Raw genomic sequence first — 18,502 nt, forward strand, 5'->3', positions numbered from 1 at the left:
GAATATTTTGAAGTGCAAGCGCCGTCAGCGGCGCGCACCCATTGTTGACAAAGGACGATCGATGGATTTAATGAATTGGAGTAACACAGATGGTTTTATAAACGTGTTATTTGTGTAATAGTTTTTTTTAATAGCTCTGAATGTTACGTCAGGCTCTTTGTTTGTGTTTATGTCACGTTAGCATACCTATCGTTTAGCCTGTTGTTGCTCGGTCATGTCTGTTCTTGGTGTTGGATTTTGTCGAATAAATTTCCCCCCAAAATGCGACTTATGCTCCGGAGCGACTTATATATGTTTTTTTTTCACGTTATTGTGCATTTTATGGCTAATGCGACCTATATTCCTGAGCGACTTTTAGTCCAAAAATTACGGTATGTCTAACAGAGTTGTTACTTCACCTATTTTGTGTGTGACGTTCACATGAATAAAAAAGGAGGAGAAAAATAGTAAAGTTAAAAAAAATGCCATTAAATTATGAAATTTCAATGTGTTTGTAGCTCAAAAATGTCAATTCTTTAAATTTATTTTTAAACATCAACATACTTGAGCATTGTTTTAGGTTTTGACTCATTGTTCCAGAGTTTAACACCTGCAATGGAGATACAAAATACTAAATGTTTTGTAGGTGAAAATGCTTTTGAATATTTTTAGGCAAACAGTTTTGCTTCAATTTGAGCACGATTTGAGCAGTTTGATAATCTACCAAATCTTTTAATTTAATTATTTGTGATTTAAGAAATAGCATGTTAGTATGTTCAAGGTAGTCGGATTTGTTCATAATTCTAATGGCCTTTATTCTGTCCTCACGCTGGCGTGACGTCTGCCAAGGCTAGACAGATAGCGAACAACTGAAGAAAAAGGACGCTGCGGCCGCGTAGTTTGTAGCTGCTTTACTTGGCACACAGGCAGTTATTTCTTGTACAGGTATTTGTAAAACTGTAATTCACACAACAACCGTGCATCAGTAGAATGTACATCAAAATCACAGAAGATGTAGAAATGAAAACATATAAACTTAAATGGAGACGATTAGCCTACCTAACCGTCACATGCGTAAACCTAGCATAGCATTGTAGCCAAAAGTAGCGCTAAACAATCACATTTGCAATACTAGCGTAGCATTCACAGGCAAATGGAGCTTAGGATGTTAGCGTACATTTTATAAACACACATATACAGAAAGTCAACTAGAATGTATAACTTACAGACTAAGATACCCCAAGGCTGAGCCACGAACCCGCTGCGACGATGTGCACTGTCTGGTAGCTGCGTACGAACTGCGTAGTGGCTGAGTGGGGGTCGAGTAACCGGAAATGAATGAACGAATGAAACCTAACCTAAATTCGGTCACTAGGGGGCAGTGTTAGAGCGTTTAACGAAAGAATAAACGGGATAACAGTACACTCCCCGCCTGGTATATTAAAAATATACCACTATTGTTATTTCAACTTTCAGCACAGAGTAAGATTACATCTGTGATAGGTCTGGTATAAGTTTTGACGGAACCGTGTTGTACGATTTTCACTTCGACCTTTCTGACCCTGCTATCGTGGCTAGGAATCGCCTTAACAACCGTACCAAGTGGCCATTCATTGCGTTTGGCTTGATTGTCTTTCAACAAAACAATGTCACCCTCTTTCACATTAGGTTTCTCTACCTTCCACTTCCTCCTAGCCTGCAGGGTAGCGAGATACTCCCGTTTCCATCTTTTCCAGAAACAATCTGCAAGACCCTGGACTTGATGCCACTGGGCTTTGTATAGATCCCGGAGTTCAAAGTTACCAGGGGGAGCTAACACTGGGTTGGCCTTCTGAGTTAGAAGCATTCCAGGCGAGAGAACTTCAGGCGCTCCACGATCGGTTGACACAGGGACTAAGGGTCTGGCGTTCATTATGGCCACGACCTCAGTCATAAGAGTGACCAGTACCTCATGAGTGAGGCGAGTGGTTGGGCCTTTAGAAAGCAAGCCGTCAAGGATGTTGCGAGTGAGACCTATCATTCTCTCCCACACTCCCCCCATATGAGAAGAGTGTGGAGCGTTGAAAGTCCAAGTGCAGCTTTGTTCCTGCAAGTAGTCCTTTATCTGTGGATCATCCACATTGATTTGCAACTCATTGCAGGCGCCAATGAAATTAGTACCTTGATCTGATCTCAGGTTTCTAACTGGTCCCCTGATTGACAGGAAGCGGCGAAGAGCGTTTATGAAGCTGGAGGTAGACATCGACTCGACAACTTCAATGTGAACAGCTCGTGTACAAAGACAAGTAAACATCACAGCCCACCTTTTGTTCTCAACACTGCTTGCTCTAGTGCGACGTGATGTGACACTCCAAGGCCCGAAAACATCAAGACCGACATGAGTGAATGGTGGGTCAACAGTAAGCCTATCAGAAGGAAGACTAGCCATCTTCTGTTCTTCAAAGCGGCCTCTTAACTTCCGACACAAGACACATTTGTGTATAATGGTGGATATGAGTCTCTTAGCTCCTACAATCCACAGCCCTGCAGTCCGCAAACTGCCTTCACTGAACTGACGCCCCTGATGGGCTACCTCATTGTGATAATGCCTGACCAAAAGAACTGCCACATGGTGAGTGAGAATTTGGTATTATCACAGGATGCTTTTCGATTTCGGAAAGATCAGCAGATTGTAAACGTCCCCCAACTCTTAGTAAGCCGTCCTCGTCAACAAAGGGGTCAAGCTTCCCGATGGGACTGTTTGAAGGGAGATCTTTCCCTTTAGAAAGCAACTCAATTTCCTCTTGATAGATTTCCTGTTGCACACATTTGAGTATGACAACTTTAGGATGTGAGGGTTTTATGACGTCTGACTGGGATGCTTTGGATCTTGACATAGCAACCTGCAGAAGAGTTCTCATTCCTTGGACCAAGGATTTCCATGTTGAGAAGCGCTCAAACCTGTGAGAGCCAAGCTTGTTTTTGCTGACTTTGGTTATGAGAGCAGTCACTTGTGGGCGAATTTCCCCATCCTCTGATGGATTCACAAGTGCAAACGTTTCTGTTTGTTCTGTCTCTGACTGCACTAAGAACTGTGGACCAGTAAGCCAAGTAGTGTTTTGCAAGTGAGAAGCTTGAACTACTCTGGTGCCATGGTCTGCTGGGTTTTGGTCTGTGGCTACATAAACCCACTGCTCAGGTTTGGTTGATTTACGAATCTGAGCAACTCGATTTGTCACATAGACGTAAAATCTGCGAGTGCTGTTGTGAATGTACCCAAGAACTATTCGACTGTCGGTGTAAAACTTTACTGCGTCAAACTCTAGGTCACATTCACCAACAATGATCTGAGCCAGTTCTACTGCGAGCACGGCTGCGCATAGTTCCAAGCGAGGTACTGTGTGAGCAGAAGATGGTGCAAGCTTAGACTTGCCCATGACAAATCCGACCTGATAGTGTCCACCTCTGTCGGACACTTTGAGATAAGCAACAGCTGCTATTGCCATCATCGAAGCATCTGAGAAGATGCAAAGCTCTCTTGTTTGTGTCTCTGATAATGTGATGGAAACAAAAGGTCTCTGAATCTGTAGACTTTCTAGTACACTGAGCGATTCAGTCCATTTTGACCATTCTGCTTCTTTGTCTGATGGTAGAGGGTCGTCCGAATCTTGTTGCTCAAGTGTCAACTCTCTGTACAATGCTTTGCCTTGAATCGTCACAGGTGCTGCAAATCCGAGAGGATCATAAAGACTATTGACAACAGAAAGTATTCCACGTCAGGTGAAAGGTTTAGTGTCCTTTGCAACTCGAAAGGTGAAACAGTCACGTTCTAGATCCCAACAGACCCCAAGACTGCGTTGGAGCGGCAGAGGATCCAAATCCAAATCTTTAAGATCTGTGGCTCTTTCTTCTGGAGGAAATGCATTCATGACACGCCCGACATTAGACGCGATTTTGTGAAGCCTAATGTTTGCCTCAGCTAGCATGCGTCTTGCATCTTCTAAAAGTTCAACAGCTTCGCTCTCCTTGGAGACAGAAGCAAGTCCATCATCCACATAGAAATTGCGGAAGACAAACGCTTTGGTCTTCGATCCATGCTCTTCTTCTCCCAGCTCAGCTGCCCGTCTCAGACCATAGATGGCAATGGCTGGAGAAGGACTGTTCCCAAAAACTGGGACTTTCATGCGAAACTCTGTGATGGCTTCGTTTGGATCATTGTCTTTGGACCAGAGAAACCTCAGATAGTTTCTGTGTGATTCCTTCACTCGAAAGCAACAGAACATCTGTTCTACATCAACAGTAACTGCAACTTGTTCCTTTCTGAAGCGCAGTAAAACACCAAGAAGCGTATTGTTCAAATCAGGCCCTCTGAGGAGAGTATCATTTAGTGAGACACCCTCAAACTGGGCGCTCGAGTCAAATACAACTCGGATCTTGCTCGGTTTCTGAGGATGATACACACCAAATATTGGTAAGTACCAACACGCTTCACCTGGCGTTAACTCTGGAGCCTTTTCAGCTTGGTCATTGTCAAATATCCTCTGCATGAACTCGATGAACTGTTCTCTCATAGCTGTTTTTTTGTCCAAAGCCCGTTTCAGAACATTGAGGCGTTTCAGAGCCTGCTCTCTGTTGTTGGGAAGAAGTGGTCGCTGGTCACAAAAAGGCAAAGGCGCCACAAGGTGGTTGTCATTGTCCATGTACATTTCTTTGTCCATTATTTCAATGAACCTTTTGTCTTCTATAGACAAACCTGGTTTGTCGTCATCAGGACTTCTTTGAAAGACATTGACACCCAGAGCATCAGTCTGTCTGAGAGAAGCAGTCTCGATGTCACAGAAAGCATTAGTCTTCTGTTTTGGCATGACAAATGTCTCTTTCACCGTCATTGCATTTGTGCAAGGCTCAAGAAAGGAAGACCGTCCATTTGGTAGGACGTTAGTTTTGTACACGTTCACCTTTGTCCGTCTGTGTACTCCATTTAGACATATTTCACCCACAATAACCCACCCCAAGTCTAATCGTTGGGCATAAGGTGAGTGGTGCGGGCCATTGTACTGTTCACGCACTTTATGAACACTTAAAATATCTCGCCCCAATAAGAGCAAAATAGGTGTGCTGGGCTCTAAAGGTGGTATCTTGCCAGAAATGGGTTCGAGATGCGGGAATAACTCTACAACGTCAGGCGTAGGAATTTCACTACGGTCACCTGGCAGTGCGTCGCACTCCAGCAGAGGGGGAAGAGTTACATGAGTGCCACCATCAAGTGAGGAAACAACAAAGTTGTGAGCTTTCCTGCCTGTGGCCTCACTAACACCAGTACATGTTTTCAAGGTATAAGTGGACGGAGCTGACTTGACATTAAACAGCTCAAAAAACTCAGACTTCGCCAGAGACCGATTGCTTTGGTCATCCAACACAACGTACATTTTCTGAGATTGGTCAGGGCGACCAGCAGGGTACACATTCACAAGTGAGATTTTAGAACATGACCTGAGTCCCTGCGCTTTGTCACTTGCGATGCAGTCATTTTGCGATCACTTCAGGGAAACTGTTTTCACACTCCCCGCCTTGCACTTGCTCCGTTACTTGAGCAGAAGTTGACCAGGGAGCTGGACCGGGATGTAGCGCACTGATGTGTCTGTCACTGTCACACTCTTTGCATTTCACAGCGATTTTACAGTCTTTGGCTACATGTTTTGTGGTAGCGCAACAGCGAAAACAGATTGAGTTCTCTTTTAGATAAGCTTTCCTCTCATCTAACGGTTTGATCCTAAATCCACGACATTTTGATAGAGGATGTGGTTTATTGTGTATTGGGCACTGATCTGCTGGCTCCTCTATTTTGTTCCCTTTGACACTATTACTCGTAGGTTTTGCTGTTACTTCTGTCTTCTTCACTGAAACTGTTCTGGGATTGTTATACTGTTTTGGATATCTTTCAGAAATGTATGTCAATGTATGATGGACTGAAGTCAGGCATAAAATATTTTTTCTTGTAGTTTTGAAAATTGTGACATGATAGAGATGGCTCGGTAGTTTGTGAAAAGGTGCAAATCGGAGTTTATATAAAGTGGAATTACAGTAATCCCTCACTACATTGTGGTTCGTTTTTTGTGAACCGCAATGCAGATTTTTTTTCCAAATTAAAAAAAAATATATAAAAACAAAATTAAACTTCTAAATTGAGGAATTATGGCACGAAACTTGCCCACACACCAGCAGAAGGCAAGGAGTGCCCACACAATTGCAGTGCGTACATTTTTACCTTTTTATAAAAAAAAATATACCGTATTTTCCGGATTATAAGGTGTACCTAAAAACCTCAAAATTTTCTCAAAAGCCGACAGTGTTCCTTATAGCCAGGTGTGTCTTATATATATGGACCAAATGCGGCCCGCGTCTAAATTTAAACTGGCCCGAAGCATTGTTTCATAAAATCAATCATAATTGACCTGTTGAAGACTATGAATCATGAATCAAAAAGATCGATCATTATTTTGTGATTATAAAGTAATTTGTTGTGTCTGAAGTTGAAATAAAAAAGATAAAATGGAGAATGGTTTGATTTGGATTAAAAATCTGATATGATGCAACCTTGCCTGATTACTGCAGTCACAAACACCAATATCACCCTTTTTATTCATACAACAATAACAACAATAAAACAGACTTAATACATCTAATAAAAAATTCATTCATTCAATCCATCCATCCATACATCTTCTTCCGCTTATCCGGGGTCGAGTCGCGGGGGCAGCAGCTTTAGGAGGGACTCCCAGACTTCCCTCTCCCCAGCCACTTCATCCAGCTCATCCCGGGGGATCCCAAGGCGTTCCCAGGCCAGCTGAGAGACATAGTCTCTCCAGCGTGTCCTGGGTCGTCCCCGGGGTCTCCTACCGGTGGGACATGCCCAGAACACCTCCCCGGGGAGGCGTCCAGGAGGCATCCTGATGAGATGCCCGAGCCACCTCTTCTGGCTCCTCTCAACGTGGAGGAGTAGCGACTCACCCTATCTATAAGGGAGAGCCCGGACATCCTGCGGAGAAAACTCATTTCGGCCGCTTGTATCCGGGATCTCGTTCTTTCGGTCACGACCCTTAGCTCGTGACCATATGTGAGGGTAGGAGTGTAAATCGACCGGTAAATTGAGAGCTTTGCCTTTTGGCTCAGCTCTCTCTTCACCACGATGGACCGGTACAGAGTCCGCATTACTGCCGACGCTGCACCGATCTGCCTGTCGATCTCGCGCTCCATCCTCCCTTCACTTGTGAACAAGACTCCAAAATACTTGAACTCCTCCACTTGGGGCAGGATTTCATCCCCGATCCGGAGAGGGCATTCCACCCTTTTCCGACCGAGGACCATGGACTCAGATTTGGAGGTGCTGACCCTCATCCCGACCGCTTCACACTCGGCTGCGAACCGCTCCAGTGAGAGCTAGAGATCACGGGCTGAAGAAGCCAACAGCACCACGTCATCTGCAAAAAGCAAAGACACGATGCTGAGGTCCCCAAACTGGACCCCCTCAACGCCTTGGCTGCGCCTAGAAATCCTGTCCATAAAAATTATGAACAGAATCGGTGACAAAGGGCAGCCTTGGCAACGAATCCGACTTACTGCCAGAAATGTGGACCAAACTCTTGCATCGGTGATACAGGGACCGAACCGTGTTCATTTACCCACTTAATTCAAGTCATTCATTCAACTTTAATGAAATTGTTAATTTGTTATTATTTTAATCTTTAACTTTTAAAGTTTACTGATCTATCTGACTGTTTTGTTTTGTACTTATTAAAGTAAGCTTTACATGTTTATTTTGTGTGTTGTGTGATATTAACATTATTGATATATTGTTATTGTTTTCACTATTTCAAGTTATTATATTGTGATTGCATTAATGGTTCACCTTATAGTCCGGTGCACCTTACATATGGACAAAGTTTTAAAATGGGCCATTTATTGAAGGTGCGCCTTATAGTCCGGTGCGCCTTATAGTCCGGAAAGTACGGTAATAATAAGAGTTCTAAAAACATATTTACAGTGCTGTACCTTGTTATAGAAACATTGTTATAATATTAAGAGTTCTAAAAACATATTTACAGTAGGTACACTTGTACCTTGTTATAAAAAATATTATGATAATAAAAGTTGTTCTAAAAACATATTTACAGTATGTGTTAAGAATTCTCCATGTTATTTATGTTATTCAGCCGTGCTTTGATTTGAGTATAGGGTGATTTATTTTGAAGGCTGTTTTCAGGTTATACCACTTCCTGTTTTACGTTCGTGTACTTATGTCGGTTAAAGTGGTACAGGAGTCATTGACGATGTAAGTGGGTCTCCTAACGAGAGAAATGAACGATCACATGTGACTAACCTTTAGGACAATATATTATTGCTCCAAATGTTCGTTTACATTCCTTTAGAGGTCAGTTTTCGCGTGTTAGCACGATCGCGAATTAGCATCTTTCCGCTAACTCGTTAGCCTGCGCAGTACTTCTTGTTAACATGTTACACGCACAGACGTATAATATTTATATTTTCAATATTTATACAAAATATTCTGTATGTTATTTATACTATTAATGTATTATTTACATGTTTGAAACAATGATTTAATGTTATAATAATAAAATATATACATTTATTGACACACAAAAATGTACAGATGAGAGGGTGACCGTACGGATTTCACTTATCACGGGTGGGTTTTGAAACCAATTATCGGCGATAAATGAGGGATTACTGTACTTTTGCTTTTTTCATCTTATGAAGGAATTTGCCAGACGTAAATGATAAATTAAAGATGTATGTTAAAGGCTTAGAAAAACCCTCAATTACCCATTTTACAGTTTTCATGTCAATTTCATCACAATCAGTGGACAGGTTTTTCTTACATTTGGAAACAATGTTGATGACTTTCCTGTCATCTAGTACATCTGAAAGAAACATAGAGTTGGTTTGCCCATCTATTAAAGATTAATCAGGACTTTCAGTACCAGTGATTTCTCCAGCTATTGTTTTTTTTTTTTTTTTTTACCAATGTCCACAAAGTACTTATTAAACTTATTAGCGATTTCATTCATGTTTTCAAGTGCTTCTTTATTCTCAGTAAAGTAAGAGGGGTACGTTTTTTGTGTAGTATTTTGATTTTTGATTATGGATTTGAGGATGTTTCACATGCCTTGTACATTGTTCCTGTTATCTTTTGGAAATCTATGGTAATCTTCCTTAGCAGTCCGTATGATGGATGTCAATTTATTTTTGTATATATATTTTTTTTGCTTTTAGTCTCACAGTCAACATTTCCACACTCTGGTCATTCATATTTCTCTTAGACTATTGTGCACAAAGTAAGGTTGATACATGCACTAAAGAGGCTACATTTCACATTCAATTACCAATTAATGTTTCTTGTTTTTTTTGTCTTTGGCAGTTATGTCGAGTCATTCTTCATTTCCTTGACCTCCATTGAGCAGGACCTTCAGTACAATATGGTGTCCATGAATCTGAACCAATCACAAATCATTAAGCTACAAAACATCACAACCTACAGGTACAGAGCATATAACTGCTTTATAATAATGCATTTTAAATATATGTAAGCATTATATTACAAGCTGACAGCTAATTTATTATTATTAATAATAATAATAGTAATAATAGATCGGTTTTATATAGCGCTTTTCTAAACACTCAAAGCCGCTTTACATAGAAAATTCTCTCACACACACACACACACACACACACACACACACACACACACACACACACACACACACACACACACACACACACACACACACACACACACACACACACACACACGAAGAGTTAGGGGTTATATGCAGAGTTGAAGAGGTGGGTCTTGAGATGGTGTTTGATGGAGTGCAGGGAATCAGCATTACAGATGGTCAGGGGGAGAGAGTTCCAGAGAGTGGGGGCAGTAATGGCAAAGGCTCTATCCCCAATAGTCCGGTATTTGGTCAAGGTAATGGGGCTGAGCATGTTGGCGTCAGCAGAGCGGAGTCGGCGGGTGGGGGTATAGCGTTGCAGGAGTTCAGATAGGTGGGGGAGGCAAGGTTGTTTAGGGCCTTATATGTGGTGACAAGAATCTTGAAATGTATGCGCTGTTTTATGGGGAAACAGTGAAGATGACGGAGGACAGGGGTGATGTGCTGTCTGCTGGGTGAGCGGGTGAGCAGTCGGGCAGCAGAGTTTTGAACATATTGCAGTTTGTGAAGAACAGTTGAGGGGAGAGCATACAGGATGCTGTTGCAGTAATCCAGTCTGGAGGTAATAAATGCATGAACTAATGTCTCTGCTGCAGGGGTGGAGAGAAAGGGACGTAGGCGTGCAATGTTTCGTAGATGGAAGAAGGATGTTTTGGTGACGTGGTTGATATGTGGTTTGAAGGAAAGTGTGGGATCCATATAAAGTCCAAGATTTCTGCCTAGAGGGGAGGGAGTGACAGAGTGGCCATCAATGCAGTGTGTGAAGTTGTGGTAGGTGGGGAGGCTGGATTTAGGACCGAAGATGATGAATTCCGTTTTGTTACTGTTTAGTTTGAGAAAGTTTTGGGTCATCCAGTCTTTAATGTCTGTGAGGCAGCGAGTGAGGGTGGAGAGAATGGCAGGGTAGATGGTTTTGGTGGAGATGTAGAGTTGAGTATCGTCAGCGTTGCAGTGGAATTTGTAACCATGGCGGCGGATGATGTGTCCAATGGGAAGCATGTACACAGTGAAAAGAATGGGGCCCAGAACTGATCCTTGAGGGACTCCGTGTGCAACAGGGATGGTGTAGGATTTGTGTTGGTCAATGGTGAGTGAAATCTGTCAGACAGGTAGGATTTGAACCAGGAGAGGGCGGTGTTGGTGATGCCGATGGATTCTAGGCGGTTGAGAAGAATAGAATGGTTTACTGTGTCGAAGGCAGCACTGAGGTCACGGAGGAGAAGGATAGTGAGAGAGCCAGAGCCAGAGTCAGAGGAAAGCAGGAGATCGTTAGTGACTTTAAGTAGGGCCGTTTCAGTGCTGTGGTGTGTACGGAAACCAGATTGGAATGGTTCATACGGGTTATTTGAAAGGAGGTGGGTCTTGAGTTGAGATGTGATGGCTCATTCCAGTAATTTTGATAGAAATGTGAGATTAGAGATGGGTCCGTAGTTGTTGGGGTCCTCAGGGTCAAGGCCGGGTTTTTTGAGGAGAGGAGTGATGGCTGCAAGCTTAAGAGGTGAGGAGACTGTGCCAGAGGTGAGGGAGGAATTGATGATGTCTATGATGAGTGGGGCATGGGGGTGAGGCAGTCTTTAACTAGTTGGGATGGCATGGGGTCCAGGGGAGTTAGACGATTTCATGGTGGAGAGTATTTGGGAGAGGTCAGCTAAAGTTATGGGGGGAAAAGTTGATAGCCGGGGGACGAATGATGAAAAGAATGTGGATTCAGGTTGTGGGGTACTAGAGGGGGAGGATAAGAGCTGGTGGTAGATGTTTTCTATTTTAGAGTTGAAAAATGACAAAAGAGTGTCGCATTTCACTGGGGTGAATGATGATGAAGTATCGTCGTGGGGTTTGAGGAGTTTGTTTATGGTCGAAAACAGGGAACGTGGGTTTGAAGAACCAGAGTGGATGATACCAGAGTAGGAAGATGAGCGGGGTGGAGAGAAAGGGACGTAGGGCTTTGTTAAGGGCTGTTTATAGTGATGCATACGGTCTTTGAAAGCGAGGGCATGGACTGTGAGGCCGGTTTTCTTGCATAATCTTTCTATCTGTCAAAGTTGTTTCTTAAGTTTATGGAGTTCCGGATGTAACCAGGGTGCGGAGTGAGTAAAGGTTACTGTTTTGGTTTTCAGAGGAGCCACTGTGTTGAAGGAGGTAGACATTATGTTGTTCAAAGTCAAAGTCAGCTTTATTGTCAATTTCTCCACATGCCAAAGACACACAAAGAAACCGAAATTTCGTTCCCCGCTATCCCACGGTGACAAGACACGGTTCACAATAGACAATCAAGTAACAAGTAAACAACAGCGTGCTGAATAAATAATGAATAAATAACACAACAAATAAATAAATAAGAGGAGCAAAAAAGGAGCAAGTGAGCGTACAGCAGACATTCCAGAAAATAGCGCAACAGTGCCGCACGCTACGCAGAAGGGGGTAGCGAGTTCAGGGTCCTAACAGCCTGGAGAAAGAAGCTGTTGGCGAGTCTGGTGGTGCGGGAGCGCAGGCTCCTGTACCTCTTCCCAGAGGGCAGAAGGTCAAACAAAGAGTGAGCTGGGTGACTCACATCACTCACAATCGTGGTTGCCTTGCAGGCGAGATGGGAGGTGTAAATGTCCTCAGGGACAACAAGTTTGTTGTAAGTGTTGACAAGGTCCGTGGGCGTTGGGTTTTCTAGCGGGTGAGGGCGGAAAGGGTTTCTGATATGCAGGTGGAGAGAGTGTCTGAGCAGATGGACATAAGGTTGCGAAAGATGATTGTGTGGTTTTGTTTTGGTTCGCGGGTGGGGTGTCAATATCAAATAAGATGGTTAGGTGGTCAGATATGGGGTGGTCGAAGCTAGAAATGTTGTGGATGTGGAGGCCAGTGCTGCAGACCAGGTCTAGGGTGTGTCCGTGCTTGTGAGTAGGGAAAGTAATGTGTTGAGTGAAGCCGGAGCAGTTGAGGAAATCCAGGAAGTCCATAGAATGATTGCAGTCAGGGGAATCAATTTGCAGGTTAAAATCACCAATAAGCAGGAGGGATCATGAAACAGAGAAAAGTGCAGTGATGAATTCTGAGAGGTCAGATAGGAAAGATGGATTTGGTTTGGGGGGGCGGTAAATAATAACAGTAATGAGGGGTTTAGGTCCTGGAAATTTAAAAGCCAGATGTTCGAATGATAGGGCAGAGGGGAGGGACAGGGCGTGGGGTTTGAGGTTTTGATTACAAATAGCAGCGATGCCACCCCCTCTGCCCTCAATGCGTAGGTTGTCCAAATAAGAGTATCCTGAAGGGGTGGTTTGATTTAGTGAGAAATAGTCCAGGGGTTTTTGCCATGTTTCATTTAGGCAGAGCAGATCAAGTTTGTTGTCTATGATGAATTCCTTGAAGATAAGGCTTTTATTGTTGAGGGAACGTGTGTTGAAGAGGGCGATTTTCAGGGGCTTTTGTTTTAAAGCCGGTGAGGTGGTGGTTGGGATTGTCAGGAGGTTGAAAGGGTTCGCAGAGGACGAGTTCTGATGACGTGAGTTGGTGTGATGTCGTAAGGAGGAAGTGTGGAAGCCGTTGTGTGAGCTGCGGTCCGTCCAAATTGTTGGAATACAGTTTTCGGTATTTGAAGAGTAAATTAATTTTCGACGAGATCCACGGTGGATGTAGGGGGGTCGGCGAAGAAGGGCAAGGTCTAGGAGTGCGCTGACCAACTCCCCGGAAGGAAGAAGCGCGCAAACGAGTCGGCAAGTAATGGAGTACCATGACGGATGTGGAGAAGTGGTGGATCCTGGAGATGAGTGGAGCCGTTAGCTGCAGCCGAAAGCCAGATGGTGCAAAGCGCGAGCGGCAATGGCGTCATCCTTGACGGCGTCGTCCTTGACGGCGTCGTCCTTGACGGCGTCGTCCTCGACAGCGGTGAGCTGGACAAAGCCCTGGGCGCAGGAAGCTGCGGCAGCGCCGGCCGGCGATGCAGGGCCGCCATGGAACCCACCACGTCCAGGTAGCGTCGATGGCTCCCACGCCAAGCCTCACGGCACCAACAAGTCCAGCCAGCACACAGCAGACACAGATCATACCGAGGTTTTTGAAGCTGTAACCTCGGTATTTCGGCGGGTAATCCAGCTTGAGATGGAGGTAGAAATCTGTCGAAGTCGGAGTCGGAGCAGCGAGAAGCGGCAGCCAGGCGCACCCACGTCCTCATGCATGCTCAGTCGTTGTTAGGGAAGGTATTATATTATATTATACTGTATTATATTATACTGTATTATATAATATTATATTATATTATATTATATTTTATCAGTGGTTCTTAACTATTTGGAGGTACCGAACCCCATCAGTTTCATATGCGCATTCACCGAACCCCTCTTTAGTGGGGGGGAATGACATACCAGCAAATCAGTATGACTTCTGCTGTTGCCTTTGCAAGACCAGTTCAGATATGCGTTATCGCGAATTTACGGGACATTCAGGTGTGTTCGGCCATCCGAGCAGGGGGGGAAATGACATACCAGCTCTGCCGAACCCCTGAAGCCAACTCACCGAACCCCTAGGGTTCGATCGAACCCAGGTTAAGAACCACTGTATTATATTATATTATATTATATTATATTATATTATATTATATTATATTATATTATATTATCCATCCATCCAGCCATCCATCCATCCTGAATACCATTTGTCTCCACAGGGCTCGCGGGTGTGCTGGAGCCTATCCCAGCAGTCATCGGGCAGTATGCAGGGCACACTGAGACGAACAACCATCCGCACTCGCACTCACACCTAGGGTCAATTTGGAGTGCTCAATTGGCCTACCCAGCATGTTTTGGGGATGTGGGAGGAAACCGGAGTGCCCAGAGAAAACCCACGCGGGCACGTGTAGAACATGCAAGCTCCAGACAGGGAGGGTCGGAGGACCCGCACCACCGAAATATGCTGCTAATGGCAACCACATGTCTTGTGCCGGTGCGTGGCGAACATGCCACCATTACAAGAGTCGGTAGTTGTTCTTGCTCCAGGTGTTGGTCGCTGAAGTGGTCGATGTCCTCTGTCATGAAGGAATGGAGCAGGCGAATGTGCAGCGAGGACCAGCGTTCATTGAAAGGAAAAGGGGCAGTGGAGAACAGAGACACAGTTGGGGCAGAGGCTCATGGACAACGGGCAGGGAACAGAAGTCCACTCGGACCAGGAACAGAGACAGGAAACAGGCACTGACCGTGAGCCTACACAAGAGACCAGCGGGAATGCACGAACGCTACAGGAATAGCAGGAACAGAAACAGACAGAAACTAACAGTAGACACAGACAGGAAGAAACACGGGGGCAGGGTTTAAATACAGAGGTTTTACAAAAGGGAGGAAATGACAGTCGTTACAGTGATGATGGGGGCGCTGCTGAGGGAAAGTTGTTGGCTGGATGGCACGGGCACGTGACAGATCTCTTGTTTACTGCAGGAGATGCGTTCCAGAACCACCAGCGATAACCAAATATCTGCATAATAAGAACGTTATATGTATTTATTTATGTATCTATACACTATCATATACTATGTTTTGTTTCTTGTTGGCTGCTAGAGGGCATAGGTGTATTTTAGGTTGAAAACTCAGCTGTGGAATTACAGCGGGGAGTGACGTACCAGGAAGTTGTCTTATTTGATTGTACAGAGATATGTCAATAGTTTTTTAATCTCACCCATCCGTTTGTTATAACCCTTTGAGTGGCAATAAGAGTAGGTTTAACATGTATAACTTTATTAGTTTTCTTTATTTGCTTAATCTTTACAGTGCTAAAGATGTAACTATTTTAGTTTTATGCGTTGAATGTTGGATGATGCAAACTGCATGTGCCTCAGTGCTCGCTAGTGCCTTGGTTGTTGGTTCTTCTATATCTATTGTGGTTTCACACCTTGTTGTTATAAATTCTGCCAACGTCTGTTCCTTGGAGATGTTGCAAGAAGGAGTTTAGTTGGGAGTGAATCTCAGTATAGAACAGGAGTTACATTGAGTGCAACGGAATACTAAGGCTTTATAAACCCTCCCCCATACTTCGACGCTACATAAACCTTTCCCATTCCCTTAATAACCATTCTCACACTGTTCTGTGCATGAGTTCTACTTTTAAAGTAAATAAAAGAACCGTAGCTGTGCAAATTATTTAGTAATTTTGAATTAATTCATTATAAAAACCGCAAAATAGTGAAGCCGCCAAAGGTGAAGCGCAAAGTACCAATTGAGCTCCTGTTTCGTGTTATGATGTTTACCAACCTATTTAAAAAAATTCAAAAGAGCAAAGGTAGTTGAAATAAATTGAGGGAGCAAAATACCATACGTGACTTGTGTTAGAATATCCACGTATCCAGAGATGTGAGTCACCCGGCTCACTCTTTGTTTGACCTTCTGCCCTCTGGGAAGAGGTACAGGAGCCTGCGCTCCCGCACCACCAGACTCGCCAACAGCTTCTTTCTCCAGGCTGTTAGGGCCCTGAACTCGCTACCCCCTTCTGCGTAGCGTGCGGCACTGTTGCGCTATTTTCGGGAATGTCTGCTGTACGCGCACTTGCTCCTTTTTTTTTTTTCTGCTCCTCTTATTTATTTATTTATTTATTGTTGTGCTATTTATTTATTATTTATTCAGCACGCTTTTGTTATACTTGTTTACTTGTTTGTCTGTTGTGAGCCATGTCTTGTCACCGTGGGATAGGGGGGAACGAAATTTCGGTTTCTTTGTGTGTCTGGCATGTGGAGAAATTGACAATAAAGCTGACTTTGACTTTGACTTTGACTTTGACTTATTTCAAACACAACTGTTTTGAGAATAGAACGTAGTAACACATAAGACAATCACAAAACTATTCCAAAACATTTCAATTAAGTACCTGGTGTCCTAAAAATGTATACCGACTCTAAATAATTATATAATACGTATTGAATCAAATTACCGTATTTTTTGGACTAAAAGTCGCTCGGAGTACAAGTCGCGTCAGCCATAAAATGCACAATAAAGAGGAAAAAAACATTTATAAGTCGCGAGTTTAAGTCGCATTTTGGAGGAATTTTATTTGACAAAATCCAACACCAAGAACAGACATGAACCAGCAACAACAGGCTAAACGATACGGTATGCTAACGTGACAAACACAAACGAGGAGCTGAGAACAGGCTTGACGTAACATTAACAGTTATCCAAATAACTATAACATAAATAACACTTTTATCAAACTATCTGTGTCACTCCAAATCATTAAATCCATCGATCGAATTCTTCGTCCTTTATGTAAACAACGCCGTGTGTGTGCGCTGCGCCGCTGACGTCGAACTCGTCGTCAGTTGCAGTTCAAATTATTCCACAGGTCCATATAACGATATATAAACTATATATCAAATAACTATTATATAAACAACAATATTATCAAACCATCTGTGTCACTCCAAATCATTAAATCCATCGATCGAATTCTTCGTCCTTTATGTAAACAACGCCGCGTGTGCGCCGCACCGCTGATGTCGGACTCGTCATCAATTGCAGTTCAAATTATTCCACAGGCCCATATAACGATATATAATCGATATATCAAATAGCTATAATATAAACAAACATTTTATCAAACCATCTGTGTCACTCCAAATCATTAAATCCATCGATCGAACTCTTCGTCCTTTATGTAACTAACGCCACGTGTGCGCCGCGCCGCTGACGTCGTCAATTGCAGTTCAGATTAGCGATTAATACCTCGCTACATCGTGGTTCGTTTATTGCGGATTCACTACATCGCGGATTTTTGAATTTTGAAAATAAGTGAATAATTTCACATATGAATCGCCCCCCCACCCAAACTATGAAAAAAAAAATGCGACTTATACTCCGGAAAATACAGTAATTTAACTTTTAAAATGTATAACAATTTACAAGCAAGCACTTCCACCTCACAGTTCAAAGTTGCAGGGTGCGAATCAGGCTCTGGCCTTCCTGTATGGAGTTTGCCTGTTCTCCTCGTGCGTGCGTGCGTGGGTTTCCACCGGGTATTCTGGTTTCCTCCCAAATTGATAAAAAAAAAACGCGGTAGGCCGATTGATTGCTCCAAATTGTCTGTAAGTGTGATTGTGTGCGTTGATGGTTGTTTAATTTTATGTGCTCTTCGATTGTCTGGCTAACATGGTGTACCCCGCCTACCACCCAAAGACTGCTGTGATAGGCTCCAGCATACCCATAACCCTCATGAGGATAAAGCGGGTCAGAAAATGGATGAACGGACGGATGGATGGCCTGTTTTCAAACTTGAAGTCTGTTCTGCAATGTGAAGCAGTGGAAACGCTCACATCAGAAAATAATTCTCTTGGTATTTGCGCTTCAGTGCTATAATGATAATGTGACACCCTGTATATTGACATTTCATATGGACGAATAACAGACTGTGTACAGAGTGATGACATGTAATAACTTAATCTTATGTCCTTGTCAGACGACAAGACTTTTTTTTGTTCACGACAGTCGTGGTCAGATGACAAGATAAATACAATTGTGTTTCTTGACCGGCGGATATGTCAAAATTGCCATGTCAACATTCTGCTGGCTGGGTTTTGATGTACATTTCTCTAACCTGCTTGCCTTTTTGTGCCCACAGTAAAGCCCATTGCAACTCAGGAAAGGTGACAACCCTGAAATGTCTTGGTGAGACACTTAAGTGTGGTACTGTACACACATACCACTTTTTCATGCATCGCCTTGTGAAAAATATCATGTTTACTTAAGCCAAATCCGGCCCCCCGTCAGGTTTCATACGGCCCGCAGCTTCGGTCTTTTTACGTATTATTTATGGCCCACCTGCACTGTCAAACTGAATTTAAAAAA

At 43.4% G+C, this 18,502-nt stretch overlaps 1 protein-coding gene and 1 long non-coding RNA gene across 5 annotated transcripts in view; one reads left to right on the top strand and one right to left on the bottom strand.

Annotated features, from left to right (window-relative positions):
* The window catches only part of tmprss3a (transmembrane serine protease 3a), a 181,316-nt gene that overhangs the window by 109,887 nt on the left and 52,927 nt on the right, over window positions 1-18,502 (top strand). Inside the window, exons 6-7 of the mRNA XM_088382835.1 lie at window positions 9,398-9,517; window positions 18,276-18,322. Of these exons, the coding sequence (XP_088238961.1) occupies window positions 9,398-9,517; window positions 18,276-18,322 (167 nt within the window). The remainder of the gene's footprint in view (window positions 1-9,397; window positions 9,518-18,275; window positions 18,323-18,502) is intronic.
* The window catches only part of LOC148394672 (uncharacterized), a 128,601-nt gene that overhangs the window by 51,462 nt on the left and 58,637 nt on the right, over window positions 1-18,502 (bottom strand). The window contains exon 1 of one of the 4 annotated variants that reach the window (XR_015859808.1): window positions 9,363-16,015. The exons of 1 other annotated variant lie outside the window; for it this stretch is intronic. This is a non-coding gene — a long non-coding RNA (uncharacterized LOC148394672). Of the gene's footprint in view, window positions 1-1,205; window positions 1,421-9,362; window positions 16,016-18,502 lie in introns of those variants that run through there. 2 more of the 4 variants (XR_015859811.1, XR_015859806.1) reach the window with 2 other exon arrangements.

Source organism: Syngnathus floridae, chromosome 8 (genome assembly GCF_059516105.1).
Source record: "Syngnathus floridae isolate MCC-2025c chromosome 8, RoL_Sflo_1.0, whole genome shotgun sequence".
Lineage (NCBI taxonomy): Eukaryota > Metazoa > Chordata > Actinopteri > Syngnathiformes > Syngnathidae > Syngnathus > Syngnathus floridae.